Here is a 17,356-nt window from a genome sequence, read left to right on the forward strand (position 1 = left end):
AAGACACTCCGGCACTAAAGTCAGGGTCTATACAGAGAGGTGGCTAATTAAGGTTAGAAAGGTGATGTACCTTTGGGAGGGGTAGGTCCCTCCCCATCTATAATATATACCCGGGTGGGCCCCTAGTGATCAGGTCTATCCTTCTAGAAGTTTCTGCTAATTGTCCAGATTTCTTGTGGAATGGGAGGTGATGTGCGAGTTACCCTGTATTGGGTCGGCGGACCCATCAGGTCAGTAGATCGTAACCGGACCCGACTTTTTAGTAGACTAGACCGAATCAGTAATAACTAGTTCTATAGATGAATTTTTATTTTCATTTTTATTTGATCTCACATATGTTTTATTGCTTTATAGTTAGATTCATTTGTACTATTTGGTGGATTTTTCTCTTTTCCTTTTGATTTAAAAATAGCAAAATGTGTGAACAAGAAGTGCAAGCTCTAAAGAAAAGATTTTTTTTACTGTTGAACTGTGTCAATCTAATTACCAGACACCAGCCATGACTTCAAATTGCAGAAATTAATGCACCAAAGTGATTGAATGCTAAGGTGTGTACTGAGTACTCTATAGCACTGGAATAAATGTCAGTTAAAATGAGCAAAAAAATTTAGTTATATAGAAGGGACAAAAAATTTGATTATATAGAAAGAGCATTTTGGTTGAGTATAATTTTTACCAACCTTAAAATGATCAATATTAAGAGATATACAAATTAAATTTTTGAAAAATATTTTGGTTACTTAATAAAAAAAATTGCAATTGATTTTTTTCTAACGAATTATTTTATGTTTTATGAATGAATTTCTCCGCATTTTGTTTGTGTAAAAATAATTTTCTTTTATATTCAGTATAGATAAAAAACTATGATTTTCTTTTGCTGGATGCTAGTAAATTTATAATGGCGTAACATACAGCGTAGTGTAAAATTCAATCAATTGTGTAACACTGCCAAATTCAATCGATTGAATTTTGAAAAAAATTCATATTAGCGTGCAAAATTCAATCCATTGATAAAAAAATTCATTGTATTGCGTAATTCAATCAATTGTGTAACACTTCCAATAGATTGAATTTTGAAAAAAACTCATATTGCCGTGCGAAATTCACTCGATTGATTGTTCCAATCGTTTGAATTACCAACAAAATATGATTTTCTTAACTTTTATGGATGTAACAGATAAGGAATAAAAAATTTATTGATTGGCATTGCCAAAATATTTATGGAGGTCATGATTAATGGAAGATTTATTTCATTATTGCTTTTATTTTAAATTGTTGATGAACATGATAGAGGAATAATGAAGACTATTTGACAAATTAATTTGTAAAGACTATTTGATAATTATTAAAAAATTTTAAAAATATATTTCATTATTAGGACCATTTAATAGTCCAAAAGTTATGTGACCGCTAGGGGTGTCCGCGGATCGGATAGGATCGGATATGGCCGAAAATTTGATCCGATCCGCACAATTTTCATCGGATCGGATCGGATATGATATCCGCACTTTTTAGTGCCGGATCCGATCCGATCCGATCCGATCCGCAAATGTGCGGATCGGATCGGATATCGAGTATATCCGCATAATTAAACCTTCTCTTTTTAATCATATTTCTATGTAAAAGAATTCGATAAAAATATTTCTTTCATACTTTTAAATTTATTTATTCCTAAAATATTTTTAATCAAACTCTCTCTAAATAACAAAAATAAAATAATACAATATATGAATAATAATTACTAACTAAAACATACAAGCAAGTAAATATAATACCAAACATATATATATATATATATTTTAATTATTATAGTGCGGATCTGCGGATCCGCGAATCGGATACGCGGATGTAGAGCAGATGCCCGCGATCCGATCCGATCAATTTGCGGATCGGATTGTATCCACAATTTTCGGATCGGATGCGGATATTTACTGCGAATTTGCGGATACGATCCGATCCATGGACACCCCTAGGAGTGACCCCCTAGGGGTGACCGCCGAATCTTTGCCAACTTTCCTACGTGATAGAAAAACATATGAACGTTTCCACAAATAATTTCATATAGAATTTTGTTAAAAAAAACAATTTAAGTTTTCTAAATAGATTTTATAAAGCGTACATGCATGAGGTTAACCATTTAACAAATATTTTTTTTTAATTTTCTGTTATTTAGATTATTTTTTATTAATAAACATATAAACTCAATTGTAATTAATTAGTCAATTTAGCATATCTTATAAATGAATTTTGTTTGTTAGTTATTTAATATATAGTTATAATTAATTTTGTAATAAGAGTACATAAGGTTAATCACCTAACAAATACTTTTTTAGGTTTTTATTTTAAAGATAGGTTTAATTACTCTGTTGGTCCTTATAGTTTTGCGAAATTTTTAATTAGGTCCTTATACTTTTTTTCCTTTTAATTGAGTTCTTGCACCAAATTTTATTTTTAATTGGGTCCTTATACTTTTTTTCCTTTTATTTTGGTCCCTGTACCAATTTTTTTTAATTGGATTCCTATATAATTAAAACAATTACTGTTAATAGGGACCTAATTAAAAAAAAAAATTAGTGTAGGGACCCAATTAAAAAAAAAAGTATAGAGACCTAATTAAAAATTTCGCGAAATTAGAGAGACTAACAGAGTAATTAAACCTTAAAAATATTCGGTCACCAAAAAAAAAACCTTAAAAATATTCAAAAAATGAAAAGAGCCCACTTTCTTTCTTTCTCAACCTTTATTCTACTTCTCTATCTTTTAATTCATCAAACCATCAATAAAACCATCAATATCACGTCTTAAATAGTTTAAAATTTGAGATTTTATTGAATTTTAAATACAAGACAAATTTTAAAGTTAATTTATACTGCTCTTAACTATTCAACTAATTATTTGCATATAATATATATTAAAGTATAAACTAAATATTTAAAAGATATAAAATAATATATTATATATAAATATATAATTATTAATTTAATTATTATTTTTTATATACATATACTTTTTTTTATAATAATAAAAGATTATAAACTTAACTTTAGAAGCAAACACCAATCCAAATTGACAAATAAAATGTTATGTATGTACACACAAAATTAATTATTATATATTCGTGTATAAATATATATACTATTTGACTAATTTTTAATATATATTTTATATAAATAATTAATTTAATAATATTTTTTTTTGGTATAGTTGATGTCAAATGCCACGAGTAGACCTGTCCCACAATTTATGAAGATGAAGTCAAATATAGTTTCTTTCTACACTCCAACAAGACAAAATTAAAATATTACTGCATTTTATTCATGAGAAACAATATTTGTATTTTTTTTATATTTTTATGATATAAAAATTAATTTTTATTTTTTTCACTCTTTATCAACTATTTTTAATGCTAAAAATAAAAGTACAAAAACAATAATAAGAATGATCTTGTACATTACATTACGCTTTATATATTATTAGTGTGTTAATATGCACTAATATACTTATTACTTCAACTTTTTTTTTATAAATATGAATAAGAATAACAATTTTAGGATTAGATAAAATAGTAATGATGTTATATTATCATAAAAGTTTATGAGTTTAATTATTTAAATTAACAAAATATTCCTTTATTTAAATAATATATAATTATTAATTAATTAATTAAAGATATTTAAATGTATAATAAAAGATATTTTTTTTAAAAAAAAATGTTGTATATCAATTTTCCCCCAATTCAATGTTCATTATATCTATGGTATAGATTATTCAAACGCTGACTTTATATAGCAGCTAGTATTGAGCTATACACATATGAAAACTATGCAAGTCCACGCTACATTAATAATAAAATTATAGTAAAATTATGCTAGTTGCAATGAAAGTCATATTTTGTGTCATCAATTATGCTAGATTAATAGTAAAATTAATTATTAAAAATAAATTAAAATATACATATATTTATATAAAAATATATAATAATTAATTTTAATATATAAATAATATTTTTGTTATCTCATTAATTGTTTAATAAAATGTGTATCTACGTGTCACCTAACTTGTCAGAATGGATGTGTGATGAATGAATGACGTGGCAAAAATTGAATGAATTCAATTTCTCTAGCAAAATCTCGAACATATTGAAAAAAGAGAGTTGCAAATTAAGTTCATTTAATTTTTGCCATATTATTCATTCATCACGCATCCATTCTAACAAGTTGGGTACCATATACACTCTATTAACTTAACGTGCCACATCAGATCTTTGTTAACGGAGATAGCTACGTGGACAAGCGTGGACACAATCTAATATTTAGAGGGGTTAATTGGATAACTATAAATTTAAGGATCAAAATTGAGGTCGGTCAAAAATTTAAGGGTAAAATAGATTTCAACTCATTGTTATTGATAAAAACTTTGATTGTTTCATAAATTTATTCAATAAAAATGAGAAAATATTTGAAGTTATCCACCCATAAATCCATGTGAAGATGTGGATAAAAACAATGCGAGTAATATGGACATCATAAAAGGATTAATTTCTGACTATGTACATGTTTGTTAGAAAATGAAGGAAGACCATAAAAAGAGAAAATAAATCCAAAAAATATGGTGTGAAACAGTAAAAATTAAAAAGTCAATACATGCGGATATTGCTAAAGAAAATAAAGAAACAACAAATAAAAAACTCAATCCTAAATTTATTCATCTGATCCAATCCTATCCAAATATCCACCTAACTAACTAAATTAAGAAACCAACCAAGCAGTGCAGTATTTTAACCCTAATTTAACTCTTTTATCAGTTTATGATACATTATATAAAAAAAAATTAATTTTTAAAAATTATTTTATACATTATTTATATATAAAAATATTTTTTTGTGTTTTAGAAAAAAATTATACAAAATTTAAGCTTCTTTTCTAGTAAATTAAATTTATTATTATTGGCCAATAAATTATAACTCAAATGACATAGTCTCTCCATACTCATTTAAGAGGTTGCGGGTTCGAGTCTCTTGTCTTTGGTAAAAGTCAATGAATTATAGCTCAAATGACATAGTCTCCCCGTACTCAATTAAGAGGTTGCGGGTTCGAGTCTTCTATCTTTGGTAAAAAAAAAAAAAATTATTATTAGCTAAGTTGGGAAAAGACACATATCTCCCTTTTTTCAGTTTTTCTCCTCTTTCATTCCAACGGAACCACCCAAATAACGGCATATTTTCTGTATTTCTCAATTCCAATTGTCCAATTCAACTGCATTCTCTCCCTCCTTCTCCATTCTCTGAGAATCCGGTGACCTACCCCTTATCCTTAAATAAATAAACAGCTAACCTTAAACACTGTCCTCACTCTTTCTCTTTTCTACTGTTTCTTGGTTGGAATATAAAGGAACAAGGGTGGAGAAAGGGAATGGTGGTGAAGATGATGAGGTGGCGGCCTTGGCCGCCTCTTGTTGCGAGGAAGTATGAGGTTCGGTTGGTGGTTAGGAAGTTAGAGGGCTGCGATCTGCTGCAGTTTGACTCCCAAGAGTCTCCTAGATTGACGGTGGAGATTAGGTGGAAGGGTCCAAAACTCACTCTCGGCTCTCTACGGAGGACTCCACTCTCCAGAAACTTCACTAGAGAAGCGGATATCCTTGACACTGCAAGAACCTTGGCTCAATGGGACGAGGAGTTTCACACTGTTTGCACGTTCAATGTCAACAAGGACAATGCCTTCCATCCGTGGGAGATCGCTCTCACTCTTTTTAATGTCAGTCTACTCCCTTTTACTTGTGCCTTTGTGGGATTTGTTTAGAGAATGTATCCTGTTATTTGAAATTTGTTTACTCATGGGCCTGTGAATTACCATTTGATTGGTCAAGTTATTTCATTTACTCTGTTTTAATTCTTGGAGAACATGTTCTGTTTGGGAATTCCGCCACTGATCATTGTTTGTTTTGTGGTTCGTGTCCATTAATTTTAACTCTGATGTTGAATACGTTGCGTTGGTTTTTAACTTTTTGTGTTGCTAACATCTCTACTGACTTATTGTTTTCCGATGGATGATCGGTGACCTTCATGGACGAAATTTTGCAACTTTCCTTCCTATCAGAATGTTTATGTTTTAGTTGACTTTTTTTTTTCCTTTTTGAAGAAAATAATAATACTTAGCCAAATTGAAATATATTTTGTCTGCACTTTTATATGTCAATTGACAAGGGTATCTATCATTGTTACTTGGCTAAACAGCACTTTTCCTTCTGGATTGCAGGGACTGAATCAAGGGCCTAAGAGTAAGGTTCCTGTTCTTGGGACTGCTCTGTTGAATATTGCTGAATTTGCATCTCTAGCTGATCAAAAGGATTTTGATTTAAGCATTCCTCTCACCATTCCTGGGGTTTCTACCGAATCTTCTCCCTCACTTTGTGTATGTCCCCTCTCTTTTGTTTTATCTTTTTTAGCAGTCATAGTTATTAACATTAAAGCTTATCAATCCTTGTTTTGAATTCATCGTAGTACCTCTTGCCCTTATGCAGATATCGGTTAGCTTAGTGGAGTTAAGATCGGCGCAGGAAAGTGCTGACGTAGTTCAGAGATCTGTAGTTCCCCTTTCATCTCCCTCTACTCAGTCTGGAGAGACAAACTTGACAGAAAAGGATGAGCTATCTGCAATCAAGGCTGGCCTTAGGAAAGTCAAGATTTTTACAGAGTATGTATCCTCTAGGAAAGAAAAAATAGCAAAAACAGCGTGTAATGAGCTAGAGGGAAGCGAAAGTAGGTGTTCTAGGAGTGAAGATTACCCCATGGATTCTGATTCACTGGATGATTTTGAAGAAGGAGAATCAGATGAGAGGAAGGAAGCTTCCAGCTTTAGGAAGTCATTTAGTTATGAAAGTCTGGCATACGCAAATGCTGGGGTAAATTGTGAAGATGAAAGTTGTATTTACTACAGCTACAGGAAGTCAGATGATGGGTGTTCACAGATGGAGGATTCAACTATGTGTTCATCTGAGCCTTATTTGTCTCAAATGTCAAAGCGAAGCATATTACCGTGGAGGAAGAGGAAGTTGAGCTTCAGATCTCCCAAAGGTCACAAGGGAGAGCCATTATTAAAGAAGGCCTATGCAGAAGAAGGTGGTGATGACATAGATTTTGATCGTCGGCAACTTAGCTCTGATGAATCCTTTTCACTTCGGGTAAGAATAATCTCACAGTTGTTTCCTTTTGCACCTCTAGCATGTGCACTATGTTTTACTTGCAAGTTGCAACTCTTTAGTCTCTACAGTAGTTTTCTTCTTTGACAGTTTTAGCTCAGTCCTGTTGTCCTGTTTGGGAATGTAAATGTTTTACGATGAGCCATATGTTCACTAAAGAATTAGTGGCATTAACCTGGGAAGATTTTTTATACTTATTCTTTTTTTTTTTTGACTAATATTCAACACTAATGTTTTCACATTGTTTTCCAGTTGTACAAGACTGAGGATGACTCGTGTGCAAATTGCTCATCAGTGTCTGAGTTTGGTGATGACAACTTTGCTGTAGGGAGTTGGGAGCAGAAAGAAGTACTGAGTCGTGATGGTCACATGAAGCTTCAGACACAGGTCTTCTTTGCTTCAATTGATCAACGGAGTGAACGTGCAGCTGGTGAGAGTGCATGTACAGCTCTTGTTGCTGTAATTGCTGATTGGTTCCAGAACAATCATGATCTTATGCCCATAAAGTCACAGTTTGACAGTCTAATTCGAGAAGGCTCATCAGAATGGAGAAAACTGTGTGACAGTGAAACCTATAGGGAGCGGTTCCCTGACAAGCATTTTGATTTGGAAACTGTCATTCAAGCAAAGATACGCCCCCTTTCTGTGGTTCCAGGGAAGTCCTTTATCGGTTTTTTCCATCCTGAAGGGATGGATGAGGAGAGATTTGACTTCCTGCATGGTGCTATGTCTTTTGATAACATTTGGGATGAGATCACTCGAGTTGGAGAGGAGTGCCCAAGCAATGGGGAACCCCAAGTTTATATTGTTAGCTGGAATGACCATTTTTTCATCTTGAAAGTTGAAGATGATGCTTATTACATCATTGACACATTGGGAGAGAGGCTTTATGAAGGATGTAATCAGGCTTACATCTTAAAATTTGACAGTAATACACTAATATACAAGATGCATGATGCTGAGAAACCAAAAGGTGAGCAGCAAATTGTTGAAGCAGTACAAGTTAATGGTAAAGAGATGGATGATCAGTCAAAGAGTGAGTCAGAAAAGGAACTCTTGTGTAAAGGGAAGGAAGCATGCAAAGCGTACATAAAAAACTTCCTGGCTGCAATCCCTATAAGAGAACTGCAAGCTGATCTCAAGAAAGGTCTCTTATCATCAACACCTCTTCATCATAGACTGCAACTTGAGTTTAACTACACTCAACTGGTACAGTCTCATGCTGCAACCGAAACATCATCCATGGCTACTCCTGATACCCTTACTTCAACTTCAGCAGTTGAAACAACTTCATCAGTTGAAACATTATCCATGGCGGCTACTACTGAGACCCTCGCTCTTGTGGTTACCGAGACACCTGAGGCTTTTGCTCTTCCAGAAATCCAAGAATATGAGACTCTTACTCTTACAGTAACAGATGTTACTATGCAATCTTAACTGTAAATTGGAGAAACTGCAGTGATTCTAACTCGTGTCACTAGTTTTAAATTTTAACTTTTTTTTGTTTTTTCTGATTTGAAGTTAAATTTTAGTTTAACAAATTATGACTGACTCAAGGCTCTTGATGCCACATAAAAATGAATGTGGTGTGCTAGGTTTGTGTCTTAGTCTAATTTTATTTCTTGTGAAGGGTATCTTTGTAAATGATTCTGTGTAGTTTCATTTTCAAGAGGTCACAAACTTTTGGCAGTTGATAGATAAATGTAGTTCTCAAAAGATTCTACTTGACCAAAAACTTTTTATAATTGATTCGTTATCTTTTTTTTTTGGTTAAGTGGATTGGACAGTTTTCAATTTTAGACATTATATCCATGTATTACACACTCACACACACTACATGGATACATATTATGAGTTCTTAAACAACATCCAGCAAGGTTTGGTTTAGTGACAACTATGTTTGCCTTACTAGGAGGTGCAGTGGGTTCAAATCCTAGCTATGTCTAGGAAGTTGATATATGAAACCCATTGGGAAAGGGAAGGGGTGTGCGTGTGTAAGGGTATATCATGCCAATTTTCTTAGTGTCATTCAGAGTTTTTTTTTTGGTCAAGTTTCATTCAGCATGTGTTTCTATGATAGTATGAGGCCCATATTGGTTAATAGTTACGAAAAATAATTGAGCAGTCCTTGAATATAAGTATGATCCATTGTTGATGAATGTGGCTATGCTATGATAAAGTAGTGGATTCATGACCAAAAAAAAAAAAAAAGTAGTGGATTTGGTCTTAAGTGTGCTCTTTGATGGATTTTAGTTTTTTTTTCTCCACCTTTCGAGAGACCAAAGGATGCCCATACTTTCATCCTTGGTTATGTGAGGAAAATAAACTCACCCATGGTAAATTTAAAATCTTAGTTAAGGTATTGACAACCCATTTTCCTTATGAACCCGTCGGAAACGACTGTGGAGGAGGCTGACCAGCTACAAAGGAGTAAGAAAAAGCTTCGAAATGATGGAGGCACTTATATCGGAGAGACTTCCAGGATTCCCAGAGAAGAGGACTGGATGTATGATAAGACCACTTTTGTGGGAGCCAATGGAAGAAGGAGAACATATGCAGACCTGGTAATCCATGGCAGCACAGAGAATAATGAGGACTTTGAAGACTTGGATGAGGAAATGACCAACGAAGGGGAGTCTTCTGAGGAAGAGGAATCGGGGATGATGGAAGAAATGTTGGAGTGGAGCCAAGCACAGAGAGAGGCTTACAGGAAGGCACGTAAGGAGGAGAGAGCAATCCCTTCCATCACTGTGAACCGTTTACAGAATGGCATTTTCAACATCCAGGTAAATAAAGCTGAGAAGAAAAGACTAGAAAGGCCATGGAAACACACCTTGATTATCAAGCTGCTGGGAAGGAGTATTTCTTACGGGGTACTTAAGAGAAGGCTCGACACAATATGGGCGAAATCTGGAGGGCTAGACTTGATTGATCTAGGAAACGATTTCTTTGTGGTCAGGCTGTTCAATGAAGATGACTACTGGTATGTTCTGGAAGGAGGACCATGGATGCTTTTTGATCATTACCTTACTATCCGCCGATGGACGCCAGACTTTAATCCCTTCGGTGTGTCAATTAATAAGATAGCGGCATGGGTCCGTCTTCCTGACTTGCCCATTGAGTACTATGATAAGAGATTTCTGGGGACAGTCGGAGACCAGATAGGAAAAACCCTCAAGGTTGATATGAACACGACCAATCAATCACGAGGAAAATTCGCAAGACTGTTGGTGCACGAAATTGTGATCATCAACAATGGCGCCAAAGACTTGGTGCTCTCAAACGTGAATCACACTTTGTCACAACTTCGCACAACTAACCAGCAAGTGCACTGGGTCGTCCAAGTAATAAACCTTACGTGAGTAAGAGTCGATCCTACGGAGATTGTCGGCCTGAAGCAAGCTATGGTCACCTTGTAAATCTCAGTCAGGCGGATTCAAATGGTTTTAGAGATTTGATAATTAAAAGATAAATAAAACGTAAAATAAAGATAGAGATACTTATGTAATTCATTAGTGAGAATTTCAGATAAGCGTATAGAGATGCTTTTGTTCCTCCTGAACCTCTACTTTCCTGCTGTCTTCATCCAATCCTTCATACTCATTTCCATGACAAGCTGTATGTTGGGCATCACCGTTGTCAATAGCTACATCCCGTCCTCTCAGTGAAAATGGTCCAATGCGCTGTCACTGCATGGCTAATCATCTGTCGGTTCTCGATCATACTAGAATAGGATTCAGTGATCCTTTTGCGTCTGTCACTACGCCCAGCACTCGCGAGTTTGAAGCTCGTCACAGCCATCCCTTCCCAGATCCTACTCGGAATACCACAGACAAGGTTTAGACTTTTCGGATCTCAGGAATGGCCATCCATGGATTCTAACTTATACCACGAAGATTTTAATATCTCGGACTGGGTCCCCTGTATTAGATACCTAAGAGATACTCATTCTATCTCATCTTCATGTAGAACGGAAGTGGTTGTCAGGCACGCATTCATAGGTGAGAATGGTGATGAGCGTCACATAATCATCACATTCATCATATTCTTGGGTGTGAATGAATATCTTAGAATAGGAATAAGCTTGAATTGAATATAAAAATAATAGTACTTTGCATTAATTCATGAGGAACAGCAGAGCTACACACCTTAATCTATGGTGTGTAGAAACTCTACCGTTGAAAATACATAAGTGATTATGGTCCAGGGATGGCCGAATGGCCAGCCCCCATAAAGGTCTAAGATAGCATAAAACTGATCAAAGATGTCTAATACAATAGTAAAAGGTCCTATTTATATCAGACTAGTTACTAGGGTTTACAGAAATGAGTAATTGATGCAGAAATCCACTTTCGGGGCCCACTTGGTGTGTGCTTGGGCTGAGCATTGAGCTTTACATGTGTAGAGGCTTCTCTTGGAGTTGAACGCTAGTTTGTAATCTGTTTCTGGCGTTTAACTCCACTTTGCAACCTGTTTCTGGCGTTTAACTCCATAATAGGGCAGGAAGCTGGCGTTGAACGCCAGTTTGCGTCATCTAAACTCGGGAAAAGTATGAACTATTATATATTGCTGGAAAGCCCTGGATGTCTACTTTCCAACGCAATTAAGAGCGCGCCATTTGGAGTTCTGTAGCTCCATAAAATCCACTTTATGTGCAGGGAGGTCAGAATCCAATAGCATCTGCAGTCCTTCTTCAACCTCTGAATCTGATTTTTGCTCAAGTCCCTCAATTTCAGCCAGAAAATACCTGAAATCACAGAAAAACACACAAACTCATAGTAAAGTCCAGAAATGTGATTTTTATTTAAAAACTTATCAAAATATACTAAAAACTAACTAAATCATACTAAAAACTATGTAAAAATAATGCCAAAAAGCGTATAAATTATCCGCTCATCAACTGTGTGTGGAGATTGATCTGAACAAGCCTCTAGATGCCAAGTATTCAGTGAATGGCCAAAACTATTTCATTGAATATGAGGGCTTACATATGGTTTGCTTCAAGTGCGGTAAATTTGGGCATGTTAATGAAGGCTGTATGCAAGCGGGGCCATCGACTTCAGCCCAAACGGAGAAGAAGAATGCACAGGTAGGAGCTCAGGCGGGACAGGAGGAATCAGGGAGGAAGGAGGTTGATAAGGGCAAAAATGTCATTAATGAGAATCCTAATTTTGGTGCATGGATGATAGTACAAAAGCAAAAAAGGACAAGAAAATATGCTGCCAAGGAGAGTGGAGATAGTGGCCATAAGGATCGTGGGGAGAAGAATAATATGGAAAAGATGGCGAATACGACAAGATACGAGGTTCTGGCACAAGGCACAGATTATGAGCAGGCCAGATGCGACAATGAGAAAGGTCCTCGTCAGCAAGTGTCCTCATGCAACGTGATCCCAAACGGCGCACCAAAAGAGTTTCTTAATGGGAGTCAAATGAGGAAAACTAAAGCGTCCACGGAAAGAACATTTGTGGAGCCAATTCCCTTGGCCTAAGGTAATCCAACCCAAACACCTAAGAGAAAACCGAGTAACTATCAGGAGGGTAGCAACTCTGAGCCTGGTCCAGTCTCCTGGGCCAATCAACCAAAAGAAACCTTGGCCCACTTTTCCCCCATGCCTTCCTCAAACATACCAAATCCTTTTCAATCTCAACCCACTCTCTCAAATGAAACAGTGATAGAGGAGACCCCTATGGACCCAAACCTTAACCCAAAACCTCCGGACCCAACTGTTCCGTGCTTCTCTGGATCAGACTTAGATGAGGTTATGGCAGAAGGCACTTTGGCTGTGATGGAATGGGGTAATAGAGATGCTGCTCCCGTAGGGGAGGATATGAACTTGGCCTAAACGGGCCTATATGTTCTCAGAGTACACCTTTGAACACTGAAGCCTTAAGCTTCCTTCTTTTCTTGCTATAGTGATGATTATTTTCTCGTGGAATGCTAGAGGGGCTGCCAGCCCAAATTTCACTAGAGTTTTGAAAGAGTATGTCTCAATACAAGCCGGACTTAGTTGCGATACAGGAGACGAGGTGCAGTGGTATAGTTGCACAAAATGCTATTAAAAAAATAGGTTTTAACTTCAATTTGGTGATTGATGCTCATGGGTTTTCAGGAGGAATATGGCTCATGTGGAATAATCCCAATCTTTCAATTCAAGAGATAAGTAGAAACGAATAAGCTTTGCACATCTCAGTTTCATACAATCTAAAGAAATGGTTCCTTACTATCGTCTATGCTAATCCAAATGAAGATAGGAAAAGGGAGTTGAGAAATTATATTGCTAATCTGGTCCCTACAATGAACTGCCCTTGGATGCTCTGCGGGGACTTCAACAATATCAGTGACATAAGTGAAAAGAAAGGAGGAGCACCTCCCAACTTAGCTCAGATAAGGCGTTTTAGGGACTGGATGGACTCGTGCGGGTTCATGGATTTGGGTTTCCAAGGTACGCGCTTTACCTGGAGAGGTCCAATTTGGCAAGGCAGAGAAAGAGTCTTCAAGCATTTGGATAGGGCCATATCCAATCCTGATTGGAGGATCTGTTTTCATGAGGCTTGTGTAGAGACTCTACCGCGGATAAAATCCGATCACCATCCCATTTTGATTAAGTGTACAGGTAACAGTCATGTTCTGAAAAATAAGCCATTTCGGTTCGAATACATGTGGATGCAGCACAAAGAGTTTCAACCCTTTCTCAAGAATAACTGGAACAGAGATTTGGCCCTTGATGAATCTATAAAGGTGTTTGTGGAGAAAGTAAAGCAGTGGAACCACAACATTTTTGGAAATATCTTCAATCAGAAGAGGATTTTACTTAGCAGGTTGAAGGGGATTCAGAATTTCCCTAGATATGAGAGAAGCGAGTTCTTGGACAATCTGGAGGATGATCTTAACAAAGAGCTGGAGGTAATCTTGGATAGAGAACAAATGTTCTGGATACAAAAATCCAGAGAGACTTGGATGGTTGAAGGAGATCGTAATACAAGATATTATCACACCAAAGCCATTATTCGCCGAATAAGAAATAAGATTTTCAAGCTAAGAGATTCTGGTGGTAGCTGGATAGATAACCTGGACAATCTCAAAGATCATGTCTGTGCCTATTTCAAGCATCTGTTCCAGGAAACCAATCCCAACAGAGATTGTAATCTTCATACGCATACTACCTATCCGGAGATGGAACCAGGTGACATGCTCAAAATGAAAAGAGTTGTAGAGGCAGATGAAATTGAACAAGCCATATTTGCCATGGGGTCTCTCAAGGCCCCTGGTGAAGATGGATTACCAGCGGGTTTTTATAAAGCTAATTGGGAGCTGGTAGGTAGCAGTTCGAAGAGTTTCGTCATGAATTGCTGGTCCAACCCTAGTAATATTAAGCAGGCCAATAACACTTTCCTTGCTTTGATCCCCAAGAATGATCAACCAGAATTCGTTACTCAATTCAAGCCTATTTCCTTATGCAACGTTACTTACAAAACGATTACTAAGGTAATTTCTAATAGGCTAAAATCTGTCCTTGATAAAAGAATTTCTCCCACTCAATCGAGCTTTATTCCAGGTAGAAGAATACAAGATAATATAGTAATTACCCAAGAGATTATTCACAGTATGAGAAGATCCAATGCGAGAAAAGGGTCCATGGCTATAAAGATAGACCTAGAGAAGGCTTATGACTATCTTAATTGGAATTTTGTTGAAAAATGCCTTATGGAATTCAGTCTGCCTCCAGAAATGATTCACATTATTATGCAATGTATTCGGACAACTAGTTTCCAGGTTTTATGGAATGGGGAGCCTTCAGAGAAGTTTGCACCATCCTGTGGTATTATGCAAGGGGACCCTTTGTCTCCCTATATTTTTGTTATTTGCATGGACAGATTAGCACATTTGATTGAGGATAAGGTTGTCGTGGGCGAATGGAGGCCTTTCAGGATTGGTAAGCATGGTCTGCCCATCTCACATTTGATGTTTGCAGATGACCTGATGCTCTTTGGAGAAGCTTCTTGCACCCAAATGGAGGTTATTAAATCCTGTTTGGATAAATTTTGTGAAGCATCAGGACAAATAGTGAATGGCCAAAAAATGCAAGTTTTCTTCTCCAAGAAGGTTAACCCAGCTAGGAAACAGGAAATTGTTGATCTTGCTGGTTTCAAAGAGATGAGGGAAATCGGTAGATATTTGGGGGCATACATCTTGGAAGGAAGAGGCACCAAATGAAGCTACAATCATATTATTGATAAGGTGAAGGGTCGTTTGCAGGGATGGAAAAGAGATAGCTTATCGATGGCAGAGAGAGTGGTTCTAGCGCAATCAGCCATCATACCTATAGCCTTCTTTTCGATACAACATAGCAAGATCCCAAAGTCTATCTGCAATCAGGTGGAGAAAGAACAGCGACGCTTTATCTGGGGCGACGATCAAAATAAGAGAAAGGCACACCTCATAAATTGGAATACTTTGTGTTCTCCCAAGGAGGCTGGTGGGTTAGGTTTAAGGAAATTAGATGTTATGAATACAGATTTCCTAGCAAAGTTGTGTTGGGAAATGATAACAGAATCCTCTTCATTATGGACCAAAGTGTTATGGCATAAATACAATTCAGGAGATCAAACGCTCAACCCTTATGCCAAAGCAAATTGTTCGAGACTATGGAAAGCTCTTCAATAGATTTGGCCCTTTATAGGTGAAAGTACCGTTCACAGAGTTGGAGATGGCAAACACACCAGATTTTGGAAGGAGGACTGGCTTAACATGAATGGATGTCTAATTGAGCATGCAAATACAAATGGCCCAAATTTTGAAGAAGAAGCGTGGGTTTCAAATTTAGTTACTCAGGATGGCAAATGGAATATGGAGGAGCTCAGAAAGTACTTGCCCAAAGAGTTCATCCTTCGAATCAACGCGATCCCTGCTCCAAAGGAAACTGACCCTCATGACAATATAGCTTGGAGACATTCGGAGGATGGCAAATTTTCGGTCAAGTCGGCTTATAAAGCTCTGGCAAATCTACCAACTTGTCAGAACAGTATGTGGAATCAGATTTGGCACTGGAAAGGACCTCAGAGGATAAAAAATTTTATGTGGATAGCTGCTCATGGGAAACTACCAACGAACTCAAGGAGGCAAAAGTGGCTTGGAAATTCCCCTAATTGCTGTAATTGCGACAATCAGATCGAAGATACAATTCATGTTCTCAGAGACTGTATTGAAGCCAAGAAGGTGTGGAAGAGATTGGTCAAACCAGATGCCCTGCCTTTATTCTTCAATATCCAGGGGAAGGAATGGATTCAGCAGAGTTTAAACTTCGATTAGGGTAGCTCAGTTCAGGTGGAGTGGGTTAACACTTTCATGGTGGCTTGTTTCAAACTATGGAGTTGGAGGAAATGGAAATCTTCCAGGATCATTATAGAAGACCTCCAATGACACACTTGATTATTCAAGAAGATGCTTTGAAAATTCAAAAAAATTTTAGGCGAAATGGATCCAACCCTAAGCAATATACTCTCATGAATATTAAGTGGGACAGACCCCCTGATGGTTGGGTAAAATTGAATACAGATGGAGCGGTAAAAAACAACCCAGGCAAGGCAGGATGTGGTGGAGTGATTAGAAATAGTGAAGGCTAGTGGATAATAGGATTTTCTAAAAATATTGACTTTTGCACAGCCTTCATAGCTGAGCTCTAGGGAGTGTGTATTCGTTTGGAGGCGGCAAGGACGCTGGGTTTTTCAAGAGTGTGGGTGAAATGCGATTCAAAAGCGGTGGTGGAGAGCATTTTGAGTCACAAGGAGAAGACGGGTTCGGGTTCAGCGCTATATCATAGAATAAGAACCCTTATCGATGGAGACTGAAAAATTAGATTCACACATGTCTAACGAGAAGCGAACAGATGTGCAGATTGGCTTGCTACCCATAGCCTGGAACAGAACCTGGAGATTAGATACTGGAATTCACCTTCACCCTTATTTAGTTCCATAGTTTTTGATGATGTTTTTGGGGCTTCTATGCCTCGTAATATAACCGTTTAGTTTTTCCTTTGTCGTGGGCCTTTGACCCCTCAATCTACCAAAAAAAAAAAAAACTCACCCATGGTAAAAGTTCAACTTTTTAAAACCAATTGGAATAATGAGAAAAATGCATAACATAAAATAAAATAAAA

At 36.6% G+C, this 17,356-nt stretch overlaps 1 protein-coding gene across 1 annotated transcript; it reads left to right on the forward strand.

The window, feature by feature from the left end:
- The first annotated feature begins 5,157 nt into the window (after positions 1–5,157).
- On the forward strand, positions 5,158–8,932 carry LOC112784980 (uncharacterized). The gene is made up of 4 exons (XM_025828375.2): positions 5,158–5,753; positions 6,255–6,410; positions 6,520–7,179; positions 7,450–8,932. The coding sequence occupies exons 1-4, from the start codon at positions 5,412–5,414 to the stop codon at positions 8,632–8,634; spliced, it is 2,343 nt and encodes a 780-aa protein (XP_025684160.1). The 5' UTR covers positions 5,158–5,411; the 3' UTR covers positions 8,635–8,932.
- Positions 8,933–17,356: the final 8,424 nt, after the last annotated feature.

Source organism: Arachis hypogaea, chromosome 20 (assembly GCF_003086295.3).
Source record: "Arachis hypogaea cultivar Tifrunner chromosome 20, arahy.Tifrunner.gnm2.J5K5, whole genome shotgun sequence".
In the NCBI taxonomy this organism is placed as follows: domain Eukaryota; kingdom Viridiplantae; phylum Streptophyta; class Magnoliopsida; order Fabales; family Fabaceae; genus Arachis; species Arachis hypogaea.